The sequence below is a fragment of the Thermobia domestica genome, chromosome 12 (assembly GCF_964235325.1).
Source record: "Thermobia domestica chromosome 12, izTheDome1.hap1.1, whole genome shotgun sequence".
Taxonomy (NCBI): Eukaryota; Metazoa; Arthropoda; class Insecta; order Zygentoma; family Lepismatidae; genus Thermobia; species Thermobia domestica.
In genome coordinates, this window is record NC_137465.1 from 148,343,554 (window position 1) to 148,362,746 (window position 19,193).

General features: G+C 35.3%; 1 protein-coding gene across 4 annotated transcripts in view; it reads right to left on the minus strand.

Moving 5' to 3' along the window:
• LOC145666727 (uncharacterized) overlaps window positions 1–19,193 on the minus strand; it is a 100,316-nt gene that overhangs the window by 32,133 nt on the left and 48,990 nt on the right. For 2 of the 4 annotated variants that reach the window (XM_081734252.1, XM_081734253.1), the window contains exon 3: window positions 11,395–11,508. In XM_081734252.1, coding sequence (XP_081590378.1) covers window positions 11,395–11,508 — 114 coding nt within the window. Of the gene's footprint in view, window positions 1–1,788; window positions 1,938–5,230; window positions 5,600–11,394; window positions 11,509–19,193 lie in introns of those variants that run through there. The other 2 variants (XM_081734254.1, XM_081734255.1) reach the window with 2 other exon arrangements.

A 19,193-nucleotide genomic window follows, 5' to 3' on the forward strand; every position in this document is an offset into this window, starting at 1 on the left:
AAAGGATTTGTGCGTTCTCTTTTATATAATAGATTGGATGAATTAAGTTGGATTATTAAACATTTAGATTACATGTAACAACATTTAATTTTGACCGAGTACGGGACATTTAAAACATATTTCAAGAAAAAACAGTAAAATAGAATCATTGCAATTTCAGTTCATTTCAAAGGAAATAAAATAGTTCCTCATATAAATCAATGTCGCTAAATATAAAAATTGAATGCAAGGTTCAACACAATTAAAAATGTGCACTGACTATAGAAATAAATTATTTTCTATAACATAAAATGACCCAATGTTAAACTGTAGGTTTGATACACGTCTCATATATTCTCCAAGACATGTTATACTAAAACACAGAATACAAAAAATGATTTTAATTTTAAAAATTATTTGTCTCTTTTCTTTAATTTCATATGTTTTAAGTCAAATATATTTCATTTTCAAATAAATTATATTCTAAGTCTGGTGTACCCGACAATCCTTCGGTCTTTCTCCACGCAATTTTTAAGTTTAATTTTCGTTGAGGACCTAAACAAAGAAACTAAGTTATATGCTCCTTGGCGTTACAACGCACAAAGCATTATAACTGAACAGGCGAATTGTATTTGCATGCTGTGTCCAGCACACTTACTCCCGTTACTGTTATTTCTAGGTTTTTAAGTCTGAGTTCACTATCTCTTAATTAAAGTAGTTTTCCAATTGACTCATGATGCTGGGTCAACATTTCAATTTTTGTAGCACCATCGGAAACAAAGTCCAGAACTACAAACACAAGATATTCGCGTTCAGTAGGGCATACATGTTATGAAACGGGGTCAAGCACCCAAGTTAATTTTGTCTCAGGATTTTTGTTCATATCTTAATATAATAAACTTATGTTTTTCCGTGATATCTTGTAGAAAGAGGGGGATTAACACATGGTAACCGCCATTTGGTACTGCGCACAGCGACACATTAGGTGTTTGTTCATCCGCCTCGCTCGTCTCGAAAGGGTTAATCATTTTACCACACAATAGCACAACTTCTGTCTAAAAGTTTGATTATTTTAGATTTCTTGCATCTTTGTAAATAGTCATGATTTCGAGTGGTGACCCGAGAGATATTTCCCCCCGGGGTAATACCTCTTATCGTGCTCAATGTAGATTACCAGTATTTCCACAATACAACTTTTTATCCCCGTGTAATTAAAATGTTCTGAAATCGCCAATATTTATAAGCATCGCAATCACGTTAAACTAGTATTTGAACTCAAACCCAGTCAACAGTTAAATATGAGGACAAGTAAAAATAAAACTATGGTTTCTTTTGCTTCTTATCGTGTCCATGGGTTTTCTTGGGGTGCTCCCGTTTCCTCCCACATTCTCATTCTATCAATTCTTTCATCAATATTCACTTTCCTTAATCATTATCTCCATTAACCTAAAAGGCATAATCGTGGGACGTTAAGCGGAAAGATATCATTTTTGTTTATATTCAAAATTAGGCTTACAGCTCACCAAAAAAGTTTGAGAATACAAAAAAGTCTCAAACACCCCGAAACTTTCAATTTTAGTGTCTAACATATTCTATTAAATCGATCACAAATGGGGTTTTCTAGCTAACCTCAAAACTTTATGAGGTCAAGATCAAATCAATTTATGGGGATTCCCTGGTTACGGGCCTGTCCCAAACCGCACAATTACCTCACAATATTAATAGCAAGAATGAAATGAACTTTTACTCTTACTTAAATAACTTTCTCCTCGATATACATGGTTTTATGTATATTGTATATAAGCCTACCTGCATGTAAATAGATTGAGCTTAATTTCTTGTAGACGTCCACTATCAAACTCCGTAGGAAAGAAGCAATGAACTACTTCCGTCAGAGATGATGTTTGTCAGCGCACTGAGTCATCCTCTGACTGTGATAGCTTACTACTGATGATTAACATGCCAGCTCATTTTTACTTATTTCAACAGAAAAAAGAACACAGGACTACATTTAACTAACTGACAGAGAAAAAAAAATAAAAATCGATAGTCTATGAAAATGTTGTATATGAGACGAAATGGATGACGGTAAGAACTAACATAATGGTCAGTTGTCGTTTCGAGGCCATGCGGAACACTAGTTTTCATATTAATCGGAGGATAAAGATAGCAGTGGACAATAGAGACGCGAAATTAAAATGTTAGAGGCGGACATAACAAAACACGTTCGAACGAAGAGAGATTTAAATAGGATTTCTGTAGTAGTTACTGGATGCCCTAAAAGTACTGAACTAATTTATAATTACTGTTAAAATAGCCGATATGCTAAAAAGGTGAAAGACGCTCAACTCTAATGCGAGGGGTCTTTGGTTCGATTCCACAAGGGTTCCGATCTTGGGGGCAGGGGCCCGGGCCCCCAATACTCAGTGGGCCTCATGTCTGTTTATGAATATGTGTTTTATTGTTATATGTATTTTTTTAATGAATACACAATATTTTGCATAATTTGAATTCAATTTGTCTTAAAATCCTCATATATGCCTTCTTAGATCCTTGTCGACAACCAAACACACATCTGAATGGGTCTCTTCAAAGTTAGGGAAATCGGCCCCCTTGTTTCCACATCATGTAAAAGTGATAGAGAACGCAATATGTGCTTTTTTTACCTCCCATTTCCTATTATATGCAAAATAGACCAATCCTTACATAATTAATTTTAAATTATCCATCTCCTTTAACTTACAGAGCACAACCATGGCACTAAAAGTTTTCTTTGTCATCTTATAACTATTCTTATAGATATGAGAAACCTACAGATGGAGATTGTGTGTGAAAAATAGCATTGGGGGAAAAGAGACCGCCATTTGTCACGACCAGTCAAATATTTTATATTTAATAATATACTAATATAATATACTTTATAGCTGAGAAGGGGGCAAAATCAAAGTGTGAGAGGAAAGGGGTGTACTAAAACATTTTTGCTAAATGTAGGGTTGCCATACAAAAATACGGACACTTTCGAATTTACTGAAAATTGATGAAGTCAATTAAAAGAAAACGGTCTTACATAATGAATACATAAGATTAACATTGGAATTAAAACTCTACTGTCATTAAATTGATACCCTTGAAGTTTAAATAACTAGACTACTCTGTTTATGTTATTTAAACACAAATACCACTGCAATGCTTCTTCTTTTCCTTTCTCTTTTGTAAATTTAAACTATCTTTGGCACATTACATGTTATGTTCTCAAATTGGTAGGAGCTACGGAGCCTCTCTTGTCCCACAGTCGAAGACTGTTACCACTTATTCACAGAGAAGCAAAAATAGTGGTGCCTAGCAGCCTGTAGCTATTTTGTTAGGTAGGTGTCAATCTTCACGATAATGAGATCCGATAAATCCGCAATAAAAATAACTTGAAAAAAAAAAAAAAAAAAACAACAACAACAACAACAACACGAAAAACGAGTTGTGGCAAACACCACCAAGGCAAACTATACGCACAGTTCGGTAATCTATTGTACTTTCGCAATATGAAACAAAACTAGTTTATATCGAATGGCAAAAGATCTGGCTTCTTGGCATTATAAAAGAAAGTAAATTGACTTGCTTAAAATGAGATGTTTAATAAAATTTCATATAGCAACATTATTAACAATGTTTTCGGGGGAAAAAAATCGTTCCAGTTTTAAAATTGAAGAATAATTTTATTTTATTAAACATAACGTAAAACTTCATAGCCATAAAATTATCTTTCTGTTGTGCACTTAACAGCTGTTGGAGGATATATTGTTAATTGAACGAGTAATTCAGGCAAGAAAAGTTTAAGACAGCCCTTCTTGATGGTGTATTGCAGAGATGCCAACGCGTCGACTGGAGACTAATAGTCGACTAGCAATCGTGAAAGGTAGCCCGCAGTTCTTTGTGTCATACTGATTCCCTCTAGCTGCTAGGATTAGGAATTAGATTTCTGGGTTTTCGGCATCTTTGGCCATGTTAGCCCGTCACGTATGAGGGATGACGCCTCTCGACGATCACACTATTCGGGGAAAGGGATGAAAGAAAGAATTGGGGAAGGAAGCGGTCTGAGACATGTATGTTAGGTACCATCTCGGCATTTGCCTGGTGCGAATGAGGAAAACTCAGGAAGGTTGGCCTGAAAAAGCTTTTTACACTTTTCCAATTGAGTGTTCCCACCGGGAATCGAATCCGGGACCGTTCGCATCAAAGACGAGAGCGTTCGTGACTACGCTACGCGAGGGTACTCTGGCTGCTAGTGAACTACTAAGTAGGCAACACATGATTTCTAAAGTGATAACAGCTCTCCATTCTAAAAAAGATTAGCCACCCCTGGTAGCGCATGCATCTTCGGTGCAGAGAACCGGGTTCGGCTTCTAGTGGGAAAGTATTAAACACATTGCTGTTCAGATTCCACCTTAACCTGTAAGTTTAATGTCCCATACAGCCTCGGTGATGAAAAAGGGACGGTACAACAACAAAAATTGATCATATTTTTTACTTTCTTTTATAAAATTTAGAAACGCATTTTATAACATTAAGTGAAAAGAAAAAGTCTGTCTTAAGTTTGAATTCATGTATGACGCTCAAAAATCTCAATTTTGGTTCAAAATGAAGTTGGAATTCCACTCGGAGTACACTGCCTCGAGTACAGCCCCGAGTAAAGTTTTGGATCCCATTATGCAATGGAAATTTCCTGTAACCTCTATAAATATAATATAGACGTTAAACAATATAGTAACATTGAGGAGGATGAGCTCCCATAAGCGGAGCTTAAGGGGCATGAGCGCCTACGCTAATAGTGATATATACACAACCTTCCCATATATAAACCATGGATGTACTGACTATTCTCTGCGCTGTTAGCTGTTATACACCTTTGCATCGCCTTTGCATTTATTCCCCAGTAAAATGTTTTAATCTCCAGGCCATAGACATATGATACAATACTAAAGCAATCAATGAAATATGTACAGTAAATTAGCCGAAGTTGGTTGCCTGGTCCTGCGATATAGCTCCCTTGGAGGTAAGATGGTATGGTGGGGAACGGTCTATATTTTCTTGGATGATTGATAGTGCACCCACCAACTGCACCAGATTTAAGCCTCTGTCATGATTCGTAGCTCACGTTAATAAGTCTCGTCCTTAATAACCTTGTTGTACAAGAACGCAAAACACAAAAACTCACCATACTAGGCATGTAAAGTAGTATACGTCAAATATGACTTACCTTTTTGTAGATTCAGAACTGAATTCATTTCTCTTACTTAGGAACACAGACATCACATTTAAATAATATAAACTAAATGACGTTGAATATAAATTGTAATCGTTTGCTTACATTTTATAGCGACGTTTTAGTGGTATAACATGAAACAAAAGAACACTTAGAAAGCACTCGCAGAACAACAGATGCAAAACTAGACGTTTTGAAGTTAGTGTGTCTTTCGCCCATACTCTCATGATTATCACTACACTGCTAATAATCCCTATAAACTTGTCGCCTATTGAGTTCAATTACCGTGACGAGCGAGCACATCTTTGTTGCTTCATTAACTCATAGTTCTGCAAACCAGCTTAATAAATAAAGGTGGGTGAACTGCAGCACAAGGGCAAATATGATTTTTCACAGGAGTTTATGCGTGAGAGTGAATGTGTGTGTGTGTATGTGAGGTACAGAGTGAAGAAAGAGACAACGGTATTCCCTGTTTCGCAACACTTCACGATGAAGATTCCAGTGCCTTTGTTTCTAGATTCTTGCCATGAGGGAGGTTAAAAAAAAATAATAACAGAGGATCTTTCTACGAGCCAACAACATGAGATAGGCAGGCAAATTTGAAGATCTTGCAACAAGGAAGTCGAATTGGTTCGAAATTCTACTTAAGCAGAAATTTCTTGAGTAACTGCCCCACTCTTTATTACAGTATAATCTTGATTTATTCCCTTCTTTGTCTCAACATGTTTAGCGTACTATCTTTGGCGTGGGAGACCCAGGTTAGATTCTTGGTGGGAGCTCATGGTTTGAATCCCACGTTAAGTTTTAGGTCTACATCTTATAACTTCGGTGACGAAAGGAAAAGTCAACTCTAATCTACACAGCCAATGGTTCTACGTCAGTAATAGGAGCTATCGTCTTCAATATAGTTTGCAAATACAGTAGAGGATCTAGAAGGTAAAAACTGGGGGGGGGGGGGCAGAACCCAAACTATGATAGGTGTATCATAAGTTTACTATAAACTTTCAAAACTATATAAATAATAGTTTAAATTATTTTTGTCACTCAAAAAACTGGGGGGCTGCGGTGGCTCAGTGGTAGAGCGTTCACCTCTGGTGCTTGGGGTCCCGGGTTCGATCCCAGCCCCCGCCAAGTGAACTTTGTGTTGGACAAACACCGTGTGCGTGGGTTTTCTCGGGGTTCTCCCGTTTCCTCCCACATTATTCATTCCACCATTTCATTCATTACTCATCATCACCGTCTCCTTTAGCCTAACCGGCATAACCGTGGGACGTAAAACTCAAAGATTTCATTTCATTTTTTCAAAAAACTGGGGGAGGGGCTACGTCTCCTAGGCCCCGGGCTAGATCCGCCACTGGGTAAATATTTCCTTCAAATGACATTTCCTTGTTTTAGAGTCCTTAATAATGGTCTAATCTAACCAGATGCGTTTCTTTGGGGGGTGGGTAGGAGGAATACCTTACTCTGACATATTAGCAGCCTGGCATACTCTGACTGAGGCATATATATAACAATTTTAATCAACAGCGTATGTAATCGTGGAACTCAAACCCTTTATCTGTGGAGAGTCTTGTACCTTCTTGCCCCCCCCCCCTTCCCAAAGCAAAATCTCAAATGACGCGGGTAACCAAGAGATTAAAGTCAGTCAAAGAGCTTTCCTTATTGAATCGAAAGTGAAAGTAATTTATCTCTGTTTAACTAGTTATCTCTGTAGCGTGGCTCGCTAATTGATTTGATTGCATTTCTATTGAACCATTGATAACTAATGTGCTACGCAGTGGCGTACACAGACTCTCGTAAAGTGCGGGAGCGTTCAAGCTCCCAAATTCATATCATTTCAGGCGTTTGTACACTTATCTTAATATGGTACAGTCACGAAAGAAAGTATTCTTCAGTTGACAAAATTTCTTTTCCTTATAACTAAATAATAAATTAATCTATTCGAGTACCGATTTTGGCAAGTTATCAAATTATAACTATTCTAAGGATAACAACAAAAAGATCCAAATTAATTAATTTGTTTCCGAGTTATTGGCAAAAGAAAATTTGTCAACTGTCAAATACTTTCTTTTCCCTATGTACATGATTTTTTTTTTTTTTTTTTTTTTTGAAGAAACTGTTGAACAGTGACACATATCTGCAGATGTTGCAGGAACTTGTCATTCCAGAACTTCAAGAAAAAAAAAAATATATATATATGAAAGCATTCAGTTCACGAGGCAACACGATGAAAAGCCACATTTGGGTGTGGTTGTGAGGGATTTCTTGGATTAATATTTAGACGAATGGATTGGTCGTAGAGGTACGATATATTGGATACCCTGTTCATGTGACCTTTCACAATGCGACTTCATGTGGGGTATTGTCAAAGTTGAGGTGTTTTCCAGGCAACTGCAGGATTTGGAACAGCTAATCGAACAATCATTCGAGAGATTGAGTGCCAATCTTCAATTGTATCATGATATTTGCAAATCAGTGCTGAAGAGAAGTACCTTGTGCATTTAACATAGCGGGAGTGTTTGAAGAGTATTTGTAAATACAATATAGATTATCGACTCACTAAGCTTTTCTTGTTTTATTTCTTGACATTGGGGAAAGCGACTTTGTGCCCGCCCACATGGACATTACCGGCACCTCCGACCTTCAGTCCATCATATATGAGGGATGACATGCTATGGTGAACACACTATCAGGGGAATGGGGAAGGAAGAAAGCGGCTTGGAACATGTATGTTAGGTACTATCTCTGCATTTATCTGGCGTGAATGAGGAAAACCAAGGTAAGGTTGGAGCTTAATGAAAAAAAAAAAAAAGATCGTGATTATTTCAGTAAAGAAAAATAGCCCCACACCATATGTCGCGAAAGCAAGACGACCTTATATGTTTGGGCACGAAATTGTGAAAACCTTCTGAATAAATGAGTTCAGAAGTGTTCCTGAAATTATTTTTAATCTACAAAATACAATACTGTAAGTCGGTGATGATTACCTTGCAGGATGGGCTTGGTAAAACAATGGGTTAAAGAAAATACCCCCCCAGTCAAATGTCAAGACCCGATTCAGGAATATTATGATGGCCAGCTGCACTTTTTCTGTTATGAATGCAGTTTTAATTTTTTAAAAAAAGTCTGAATAATTCATTACTTTTTAAACATTAAAAAACATTTTATAATTACTTTTTTAAAAAAAATCTTATTTATGCATGACTAAAAATAAAAGCAAGAGAGTGGTCTAAGATACAACAAATTTATAACAATTATATGATAGACTATCCATGCGTTTCTTCTAGTCATGCATAAATAGCTTTTTTAAAAGTAAATTTCCTGAAAACAGAATTATATTTTACTATTTAGTACGATTTGTTTTATTTTGTTTGTTAATTTTAATGGAAAGCATTTTTTTAAAAATGTTTTATTTTCTACTTTGTAGCCAATAAAATATTTTGTTTCTTTCCTTTTTGCTTACCGAGATTCACTGTCTTTCGACATTATAGTCTATCTGAGAAAGAGGTGAGGTGATTTTGAGTTTAACGTCCCTTTTCAGCAGCGTGGACCTACTGATTAACGTGGAAACCGAGCCACATGAGCTCCCGCCGGGAATCGAACCCGGGCCTCCCACGCCAAAGGCGCGTACGCTAACCGCTTAGCCACGGAGGAACTATCTGAGAAAGAGATTCAAAAATTGCACAAAAGTAGTTATTTTTGGGTAGAGTAAAATGACGAAATAGGACAATAATAATAATAATAATAATAATAATAATAATCGCTTTAAGTGGTTTTGCGTGCAATACCTGTATAGTTTTAGACCCATTTCTTCATTTTATCCAGGAAAGAATCTCTTCTTTTGTACATTTTATAAGAGCATTAATTGTATTATTTTTTATGCTTATTATTTTTCGCCTCATGATACATTTTCACATGCAAATACGATCTTCAAGTCTATCGTACTTTCACAATCTGAAGCGTAATTTATGAAGATCCCCTGGATGTTATACTGTACAGGAGACTTCTACAGCATTTCGAATTGCATAACGGAATAGGATATATAGTTACAAGAGAGCAATCTATCTATTAAATTGCTACAATAGCAATTGAGAGCGCCTTGCTCCAACCAATAACATTGAATTTCAAACCTTTAATTTACGGCTATTTGTGATTTCACGTTTGTAACAAAGACAAATATTTTAAAGTATGTGTACTTTAAATAAATTGTTTAAAGAGGTATTTTTCATAAAGTTTATCCTTTTAAATTATTGTTCAAAGCCTTTCCATTTTAATAAATCTTCTCCAAAATAAAGGCAATGAATTGTGCTGCCATCTTTGGAGTTTTTTAAAACTATACGTTTGTGGGCATTTATATGTTTGTGGTCAATTGTTTCGACAGCGAGATCTCGGAAACGACAGGCTCTAGAAAGATGACGTTTTCACTGATCCATTGTAAATTTTGTGTAGATTGTCCAGTTCTAATTGAATATTTTAAAAAAAAACATTGCCATTATTTCTTTATTACATTTTTACGGGTACATTGGAAGTGTTGAAATTTAAAAAAAAAAAAAACTAAAGCATCATACCCTGCAAATTATACATTCCAACACCACATAATTGCATATAGGGGTTGCATGTCTCTAAGGCGTTTGTTTCATGGCCAAATTATATTGAAAAACGAAGGATAACCATTTCTCCAGTTTAAGTTAAATCTTTATTGTTTGGAGTGTTATGCCCAATGAACACCATATATCACTGACATAATTGATTGTATGTGTAACGTGTTAGCATATTTTAAAATATATAAAACGATAATCATGCCTGTTCTGTATGGTTGCGAAACATGGTCGCTTACTCGGAAGGAAGAACATAGATTGAAAGTATTTGAAAACAAGATCGTGAGACGAGTATTCGGACCCAAGAGAAACGGGAGTAGGGAATGGCGGAAACTTCATAACGAAGAACTACATAATTTATACGGTTTACCCAACATTGTTAAGGTCATCAAATCTAGGAGGCTCACGTGGACAGGTCATGTAGGCAGGATGGAAGAAAGAATGAACTCTTTCAAAAATTTTAACTGGGAGACCAGCCGGAAAACGACCATTAGGAAGACCTTGGTACAGATGGGAGAACAATATTAAGATGGATCTCGCAGAAATAATACAAAGTAGAAACTGGATCCAATTGGCTAAGGATAGAAGTCAGTGGAGAGCTTTTGTGAACGCGGCATTTAACCTCCGGGATCCATAGACCATAGGGGTAGTTAATGTATTTGCTTATTACATATTGTATGCAAGAAAGAAAGAAAAAAAAAAAACACTGATCATACGTGAATTAAAAACTCCAACGGGAGTAGACTCAAATCTTGCAAACGGTGCGAGATATTGAAAAACTAATCGAAAAAAGTCTCCCCTTTACGGTATCTCTTGCCGATTATTATCAAGACGCCTTTTACTTGTGTATGCAAAGGGACATGTACAGATGTGAGAAATAACAAGGAGATTCATGCTCATGTGTGAATGATGCGCTGTGTAGAGAGCGCAGGTTCAGCTAGTATAAACTTAATAAAAAGATATACGTAGAAATATACAAAAGTAAAAAATGGAACATTGCTGAACAGGTAACTGGGGAAGAGGCTTAGAAGAAGCAAAATGGAACATTCTATTTTCAGCTGCCTCACGTCACTGTGCAAAATGCCATCCATCTATGGCGACCGGAAATTAGCTAAATTAAAGTTGCCAGATTTGAGAATGAAATTGAACCAGGACACACATGAACCATTGTGGGTTAAAGAAAAGCACTTAGAGGTTCGCGGAACGACACTCTGATCTACAACCAACATTGTTTTTGTGTATTAATTTTTATTAATCGATTGATTTTCCTAGCCCACAATTATGAATTTTATCATGTCCTGGACCGGTGCACTATAAATTGGCCATCACTGCTGTAGATAATGAGAATTTCTCCTATTAAAAAAAAAAAAAAAGTTCGTAAATTTCACAATATTTACACATTCCCAGTCTTTTTAGATCGTAATTCTACACCAAAATTTTTCTATGAACTCAATTTTGTTCTATATATTGTGTGAACAGTAATCTATTGGTATCTATTGGAATCCATGTTATATGAAAAAATATCCAAGAAAAAAACTGAAGTAAAAAGTTATTACTTACCATTTCGTAGTTGACTAAGTTGCTTTTCCTTTTCTTCATTTTGACGGAAGATGGCATTGTAGTCATTATGTAGCTGCTTGTATCTCTTTTGCAACTCGTCATAGTCTCTGGAAGCTGAAATACAGAATTCACCACGATTAATACTATATATATATTATGCAAATACACTCCTTATAACAATCAAAGACGGGTCTTAGCAACTATGTATTGGCATTCTAATTCGAATTGTGTTTTAAGTTAAGCATAAGATTGGAGTTCGCGTCCCTTTTCAGCACCATGGATATACCTATAAGACGTGGAGCTATAGTTTAAGGTGAATACGAAACCACCTAAATGAGTTCAAATTTCAAGGCTCAGTCATCAGGAATCGAATTCGAGAGTTCGTGCAACAAAGGTAAGGGTTCTAGCCACTAGACCAATAGGAAGGGCTAAAATTCTTTGTTAATATAGCACCAGTACGTTCAAACACCCCCAGATATCAGATATGATAATTAGATGGGTCCACTGGACATCTATAATATGCAAATATCACAATAGATATTTGAAATAAATAAAATTAACAAAGATTGCCAGTGGAAATATAATGTCCATCCATCATGTACTGTACGTACCAAATTTCACATAAGTAAATCCCCACGCTAAGCGGGTTTGCATATCCAGGCTCCTAACTATGAAAATATTTACGATCACTCCAACCCCAATCATTTCACAGATTCAACCTGTTGTATATAAGTTATTAGGACATAAAATTGAATGTAATTTATACGAAAAACCCTTTTATGTATTGCAAGACCTGTAACGTTCAAATATTCACCACAAACTTATAGTTGTATCGACATAAACAAACAAACAAAATAAAAAAAAAGTGTGGAGCAGGAAACCACTTTACACAAAAGTCAAAAGAGGTCATTGAAGGCATACGAACTGGTCGAGCGGTTTGGGTGACTAGTCTGTCAATCAGAAGTTTATGTGTTCAAACCCTGTAGAAAATATTCGTTTTGTTTTTTTCTTAAAAGTGTGTTCCTATTTTCATCAGAGGACTGAGAACATTTCTTTGAAACTTCGTATTTTAAATAATAATAATAATAATAATAATAATAATAATAATAATAATAATAATAATAATAGTAAAATCATAGCCATATCTTTATCAGAATTTCAGGCTTAGTCAATAAATGAATTCAACATAGTCTCTATTCGAAGCTCTATTTAATCGAATCAGATAGAAATACGAAGAGGAACTTCGAGAACAGGTAAAAGAAAAATGTTACTTTGGTGGGTTTGGAAGTAACTTTTAAGAGGTTTTTTTTTTTTTTTTTTTTTTTTTTTTGCAAATTACAGACAAATGCCTTGGACACTTTTTTCTTTTCTTTAAGTTAACTGATTCACCGAACGTATCTGACATATGAGTAACTTGTCTCTATTTTCTACTCGGTTATACACGTTTTACAATCTTTTCCATTAACGACAAGAACACGAACACAAAATCATCCACATAGGTATGACAGTTAAAATTTCTAACCTCGCCACGGGGAATGGAACCCGGGACCACATACACCTGAGGCACACGTGCTAGCCACTAGACCAGCGGGAAGAGCAAATAAAATGTATTTTGTAGTGTCTGAAGTTTATAGCTATTTCACCCTATTGTAGTATGTCTATTGATTTTTTAATGTTTACCGTATTCGTTACTTTGAGGAATGATATATATTATTGATATAGGTTTTATTACATATTCGGCCATAAATATTATATAAATTATCAGAATTATTCATGATCTTCCATGGAAATTCACTGGTGCATGCGCAGTAGAAACAGAAGAACACAATTTTCTGATGTTGGTCAGAACGCAAATTTCTAACAGGCTGTCTGAATTCCTTGGTGGAAAGCAGTAGTTCCCAACCTAGGGACCCGCAGCTTCCTCCTGAGTAAGCATGAAGAGCGAGTAAGGTGGCGAAAGCTACTGGCATAAAAGAATTGTGCAATAAAGAAATAAAGCATTACTTATTATGACTTTCAAATTCAGCTTGACAATTTTATAATTGCCGTTTTACAAAAACATCATATTGCACTAGGAGGGTATGCAAAAGTTTTGCTGGAAATAAATATAAATTCCTGGGATGATGATGATGATGATGATTATTATTATTATTATTATTATTATTATTATTATTATTATTATTATTATTATTATTATTATTATTATTATTATTATTATTGGTCTCCTACTTCTTGGCCAAGATGTGAAATATTCACTACCTTCTTCATACCGCTAAATCAATTTCTTCACTGTTTTCTCGTCACAGCTCATACCCCTAGCTATCTGAATGGCAATTTGTCTAATTGTTGCTCGACCTATGATTTTCCCTCGCATAGTAACAGATAGTTTTCTACAGCTTTTAGAGCGAGGTATTTTGACAACCTGTAGAAATTTGCATTGTGATTCGTATTAGCAATGACAGTAAAGTGGATATTTCTGTTCCTACTGTGCATCATCAGTATCATTATATCAGAAGTATTCCGCCATTACCAGCGGGTCACTTACCGCAGCTGAGAAGCTGCCATGCTCCACGATCTTCTGTTAACCTCTCCATCTTCACATACGATTTTTCTGTTTTGATATCGCCAATAGCCTAATTCTGTTTCTATATAGTCTAATTCGTCCTCTCCCTCTCTTCCCTGCCACCATACCCTCTAGCACATCCCTCATGATACAGTTCCTTCTTAAGAGTTTCTACAGTTTCGTCCATGTTTATGTCCTATAAATACAGTAAAATACAGTAAACGAAGCATTTTATGAGTCTTTTTCTTTACAACTCTATTCGTGGTCCCCTCAAAATACTATTTCCTCCATCCTAAAGGCTCTTTTCGCCATTTCTATCCTTGCTTTTATTTCACGTTCGCATGTCATATCATCACTAGTAATAGTACTCAGATATCGAAAACTAATCACTTGTTGTTTTTTCCCGCTCCTACTTCTATATTTCACACCGATCGCTTCGTTTCAATCACCATGGATTTTGTCTTTCTAACATTTATTTTCATCCCATATTCTTCACAAGCCTTTCTCAAGTTTTCTACATCTTATTAATTTTTTTTAGATTCTACAACAACAACCATATCAACCCCAAACCGTATACACCTCACCATTCTATCTTCTACGGAAATTCCATCTTCATTATGTAGACTCGTTTTCGTTATCTCTTCTAAATAGTTATTAAATAAAATATAATCGGCGGAATATAGCCCTATAATCTCTGTTGAACTCATCTTCCAATTACACTGTCTGTCTACTGTGCATGCACCAGTGAATTTCCATGGAAGATCATGAATAATTCTGATAATTTATATAATATTTATGGCCGAAATGTAATAAAACCTATATCAATAATATATATCATTCCTCAAAGTAACGAATACGGTAAACATTAAAAAATCAATAAACATACTACAACAGGGTGAAATAGCTATAAACTTCAGACACTACAAAATACATTTTATTTGCTCTTCCCGCTGGTCTAGTGGCGAGCACGTGTGCCTCAGGTGTTTGTGGTCCCGGGTTCGATTCCCCGTGGGGAAGGTTAGAAATTTTAACTGTCATACCTACGTGGATGATTTTGTGTTCGTGTTCTTGTCGTTAATGGAAAAAGATTGTAAAACGTGTATAACCGAGTAGAAAATAGAGACAAGTTACTCATATGTCAGATACGTTCGGTGAATCAGTTAACTTAAAGAAAAGAAAAAAGTGTCCAAGGCATTTGTCTGTAATTTGCAAAAAAAAAAAAAAAAAAAAAAAAAAAACTCTTAAAAGTTACTTCCAAACCCACCAAAGTAACATTTTTCTTTTACCTGTTCTCGAAGTTCCTCTTCGTATTTCTATCTGATTCGATTAAATAGAGCTTCGAATAGAGACTATGTTGAATTCATTTATTGACTAAGCCTGAAATTCTGATAAAGATATGGCTATGATTTTACTATTATTATTATTATTATTATTATTATTATTATTATTATTATTATTATTATTATTATTATTATTATTATTATTATTATTTAAAATACGAAGTTTCAAATCAGGCGATGCAATGTTTACGTAAACTAAATGATAATTTATTTGATAATATTTACTAGTCAATTATACATTTGTGAGGTTTTGCTTTGGGAAATTAAGTGCATACAACATTGAATAGTAAGAGTATTACAATAAAAATATATTATTAAAAATATTGATTAAGTAATTGGAGTTAAACATGCTTTCCAGTAGGAACTATATATAGAGAGGATTTACTTTAAAGTGTGATGCAAACGAATATTCGAGTTTTAATCCGAATAGAAATCGATAACTTACACAAGGATATTTACTTCATTAGTTGTATAAATCTTTATGCTTATCGTATTATAATTCTATTTAAAATTATGATTTTTCCATTTCAAAACGTAGAAGGAGAAATAAATATAATATTCTATTTGTTAAGGAAACCTTTCAAACAATGATAATTTCAGGTCATGACCCGTCGGAGAATTTGAGACCCTGTCGACATAAATTTCCCCTTCGTGGCCATAAGTTATTTTCGATCATGCTCAAAGTAGACTAATAATGTTTTATCAGTTTTTTCTCATTCATATCTTGACCATTACCGGGGAGAATCTTCTGAAATCGTCAATGCTTATAATTAGTTTTTAATTACAAATCAAATGATAATAATGACATATTGAACATACTTAATATTTTGTTCTCAGCTGTGGATTTTAGATTAGCAATTCATATAATGTTCGCTTCTAATCGAATTTGAGAGAAAAGTAGTTTCCAAAGATTTATTCAAAGAAATGTTCTCAGTCCTCTGATGAAAATAGGAACACACTTTTAAGAAAAAAACAAAACGAATATTTTCTACAGGGTTTGAACACAAACTTCTGAATGGCAGACGAGTCACCCAAACCGCTCGACCAGTTCGTATGTCCTCAATGACCTCTTTTGACTTTTGTGTTGTAAAGTGGTTTCCTGCTCCACACATTTTTGTTTTGTTTATGTCGATACAACTATAAGTTTGTGGTGAATATTTGGACGTTACAGATCTTGCAATGCATAAAAGGGTTTTTCGTATAAATTACATTCAATTTTATGTCCTAATAACTTATATACAACAGGTTGAATCTGTGAAATGATTGGGGTTGGAGTGATCGTAAATATTTTCATAGTTAGGAGCCTGGATATGCAAACCCGCTCAGCGTGGGGATTTACTTCTGTGAAATTTGGTACATGGATATCCCTTAACTCCAGTCCCAAATGACATCTGATTATTTATACTGCATAATATAAAGTTTCCGCCATATTGTTCATTATGCACAGTGGATATCCGTTGGATCTCAATCGTGCGACAAATGCTCAGACATGGAGCAAATGTGAAACTCAGATGTCAAATTTCATTAAATTGACAGTAACGGAAACGAAGTGAATACTTAATTTTATGTCTCTTTCTCGTAAACTTCACCAATATGTTTCCAGGTCAGCAAAATATAGCTTCGAAATCAGGCCGTACTGGTAAGGTTCAAAGAGAAAATGCGCCATGTTTAATTTTTAAAACGAAACTTATCATGCAACATTCTTTTAAAATGGAGGTTGAATTCACCCTTCTACAGCAGAATTTTACTTGAAATTATTGGAATCAGTTTTTCCTCCAAAGTGGGGACACGCTGACTCAGTGATTAATCGCTCACTTCTGATGAAAGGGGTCCCTCATTCGATCCCAGATCATAAAAGTTTGTAGTGGACAACATCGTGTCCGTGAATTTTCTCGGAGTTTTCACTTACACACTCATTTCACGAATTCTTTTGCAATATTTAGCTTTTTATCATTCGTCTTCATTAACTTAAAGGGTATAACTATGAAATGTTAAAGGCGTAGTTTCATTTCAGTTCTTCCTTTCACAGTTTATTCAGTACTGAAACGAAATAGATCAACCAAATATGCACATCTCCCCTCCTTTCGAACTCTAAGTGTTCTTCTAACTTAAATGATGTACTGTGGTTTTTAGCCATTGAAATGTCTTACTTTATCTTTGTTTATTTTCATCATTCAAATTTTGCTAAAACGTCCCAGGAATTTTCCAGTTTCTTTTGAGGTCATCTTTACGCCGCCCCTGCACCAAATTAAATTTGTGCATTAATGGGATCTACGATTAAAAGTAATGGACGTTCCCTTTTATTCGATCTGACACTTTGTTCGAGTTATGGCTGATTTTTTATTTTTCTGACGAACTTTCTGCTGGACACAGCGCTGAAACGAAGCACTCTACACCCACGTTGTTCTATATTTTTTGTCTTATCTTCGTGTCAGAAATCACCTCCCAAACGTTATTGATGTTGTTTTGAAACACCCTGTAGAATATCTTTGAACTCGAAGTATCGCAGGAAGTTCGAACATCTCATAATATATGGACATTTTAGTGAACCACCATAATCTCTTTTCCTCCCCATCCAGGTTTAAAAAATATTTCTGTGCGAGGATAGCAAAACACGATATGTACATTTGCCCAGACAAACAAATTTCAACCTTTCACGTCGAATAAAAAAAAAAAAAAAAAAAAAAAATCTTTTCTTAGTGAGACCTTACATCACAAAACCTATGAATTGTTCAAGTTTTTAGCTTAAACGGTTTGGTCTAGGCGTTGATCAGTTAGCCAGTTGTCAGGATTATTACTATTATAAATAGAAATTACGTAATATGAGCGATAATATAAAGATTTTTGTGAAACTACAATTACTCCTTCCTCCCACAAGATTAGGATTACGAGTTAGATTCCTAGGTTTTGGGCCATGTTAACCCATCTATGGCCATATTAGCCCGTCATACCACCGCATATGCTATTTACTGAAAATCAGTCTTCTCGCCAGAGTTAATTCTTGAGTTGCGTATGCAGTGTTGTGCTGCATTTCTTTTGTTTTCTCCAGAATTACTTAAATGGAATATTCGAAATTGCAAAAGACAATGAACAGAAGAAATACCGACTTTCATCCTCTTAATTACTCAAAATGCAATTATTGATAACACTACTAACTGCTCACACATTCCTGTAATTCCTTCAGATTTAGCTTGGGTAAAACTGTTAAATCCATGAAAATATCTTGTTTGACCACTAAATTTATATTAAGTAGAAAAGAAGCATTTCTAATGTTCATGAAATCAGTTTATGGACAAGGAGCTTTGAATAGTTTTAACGGTCTGTAAAAGTTTGCACATTGTTTTCAGGAATATTTGAATTTAAAATCCACGAAACGTGAAAACCTGCTTATGGGAACTCATAAAAGCTCGTACCACCAAGGAGCAGTACTCAGCGTAGATGTAAGAGTTAATAGTCCTCGGCGCGTGAACAATCTAAATGCCGACGATAGTTTTTTTTTCCTTTTTTGTTTGTTTGTTAGTCGTCTTATGTTTTAACGTTTCTTTTCAGCATAGAGGCTATACGAAACGTGGGCTTACAGATTAACGTGAAATCTGAACTGCATGAACTTTTACCGAAGGTTGTATCCGGGTCTTTCACATCAAGGGCGACGAAGTCCACTATTTAGCCAAGGAAAAGTTTGAGTACAGAATCACAATGGGAGCTTCAGGAAAAGTGTCCTCGCCAATGGACGTCTAGTGATTAGCGCTCGCGTGCGTTTTTTGGTGTAAGATCATTGAAATTTTAACGTATTACGGTGGTTTGGATTCCGCACACTGTAGGTTCACGTCCCATATTGCTTCGGTGCTGAAATGGGGCGCTAAACTTCTACACACAGCAACTCACAGAAAAAGTCA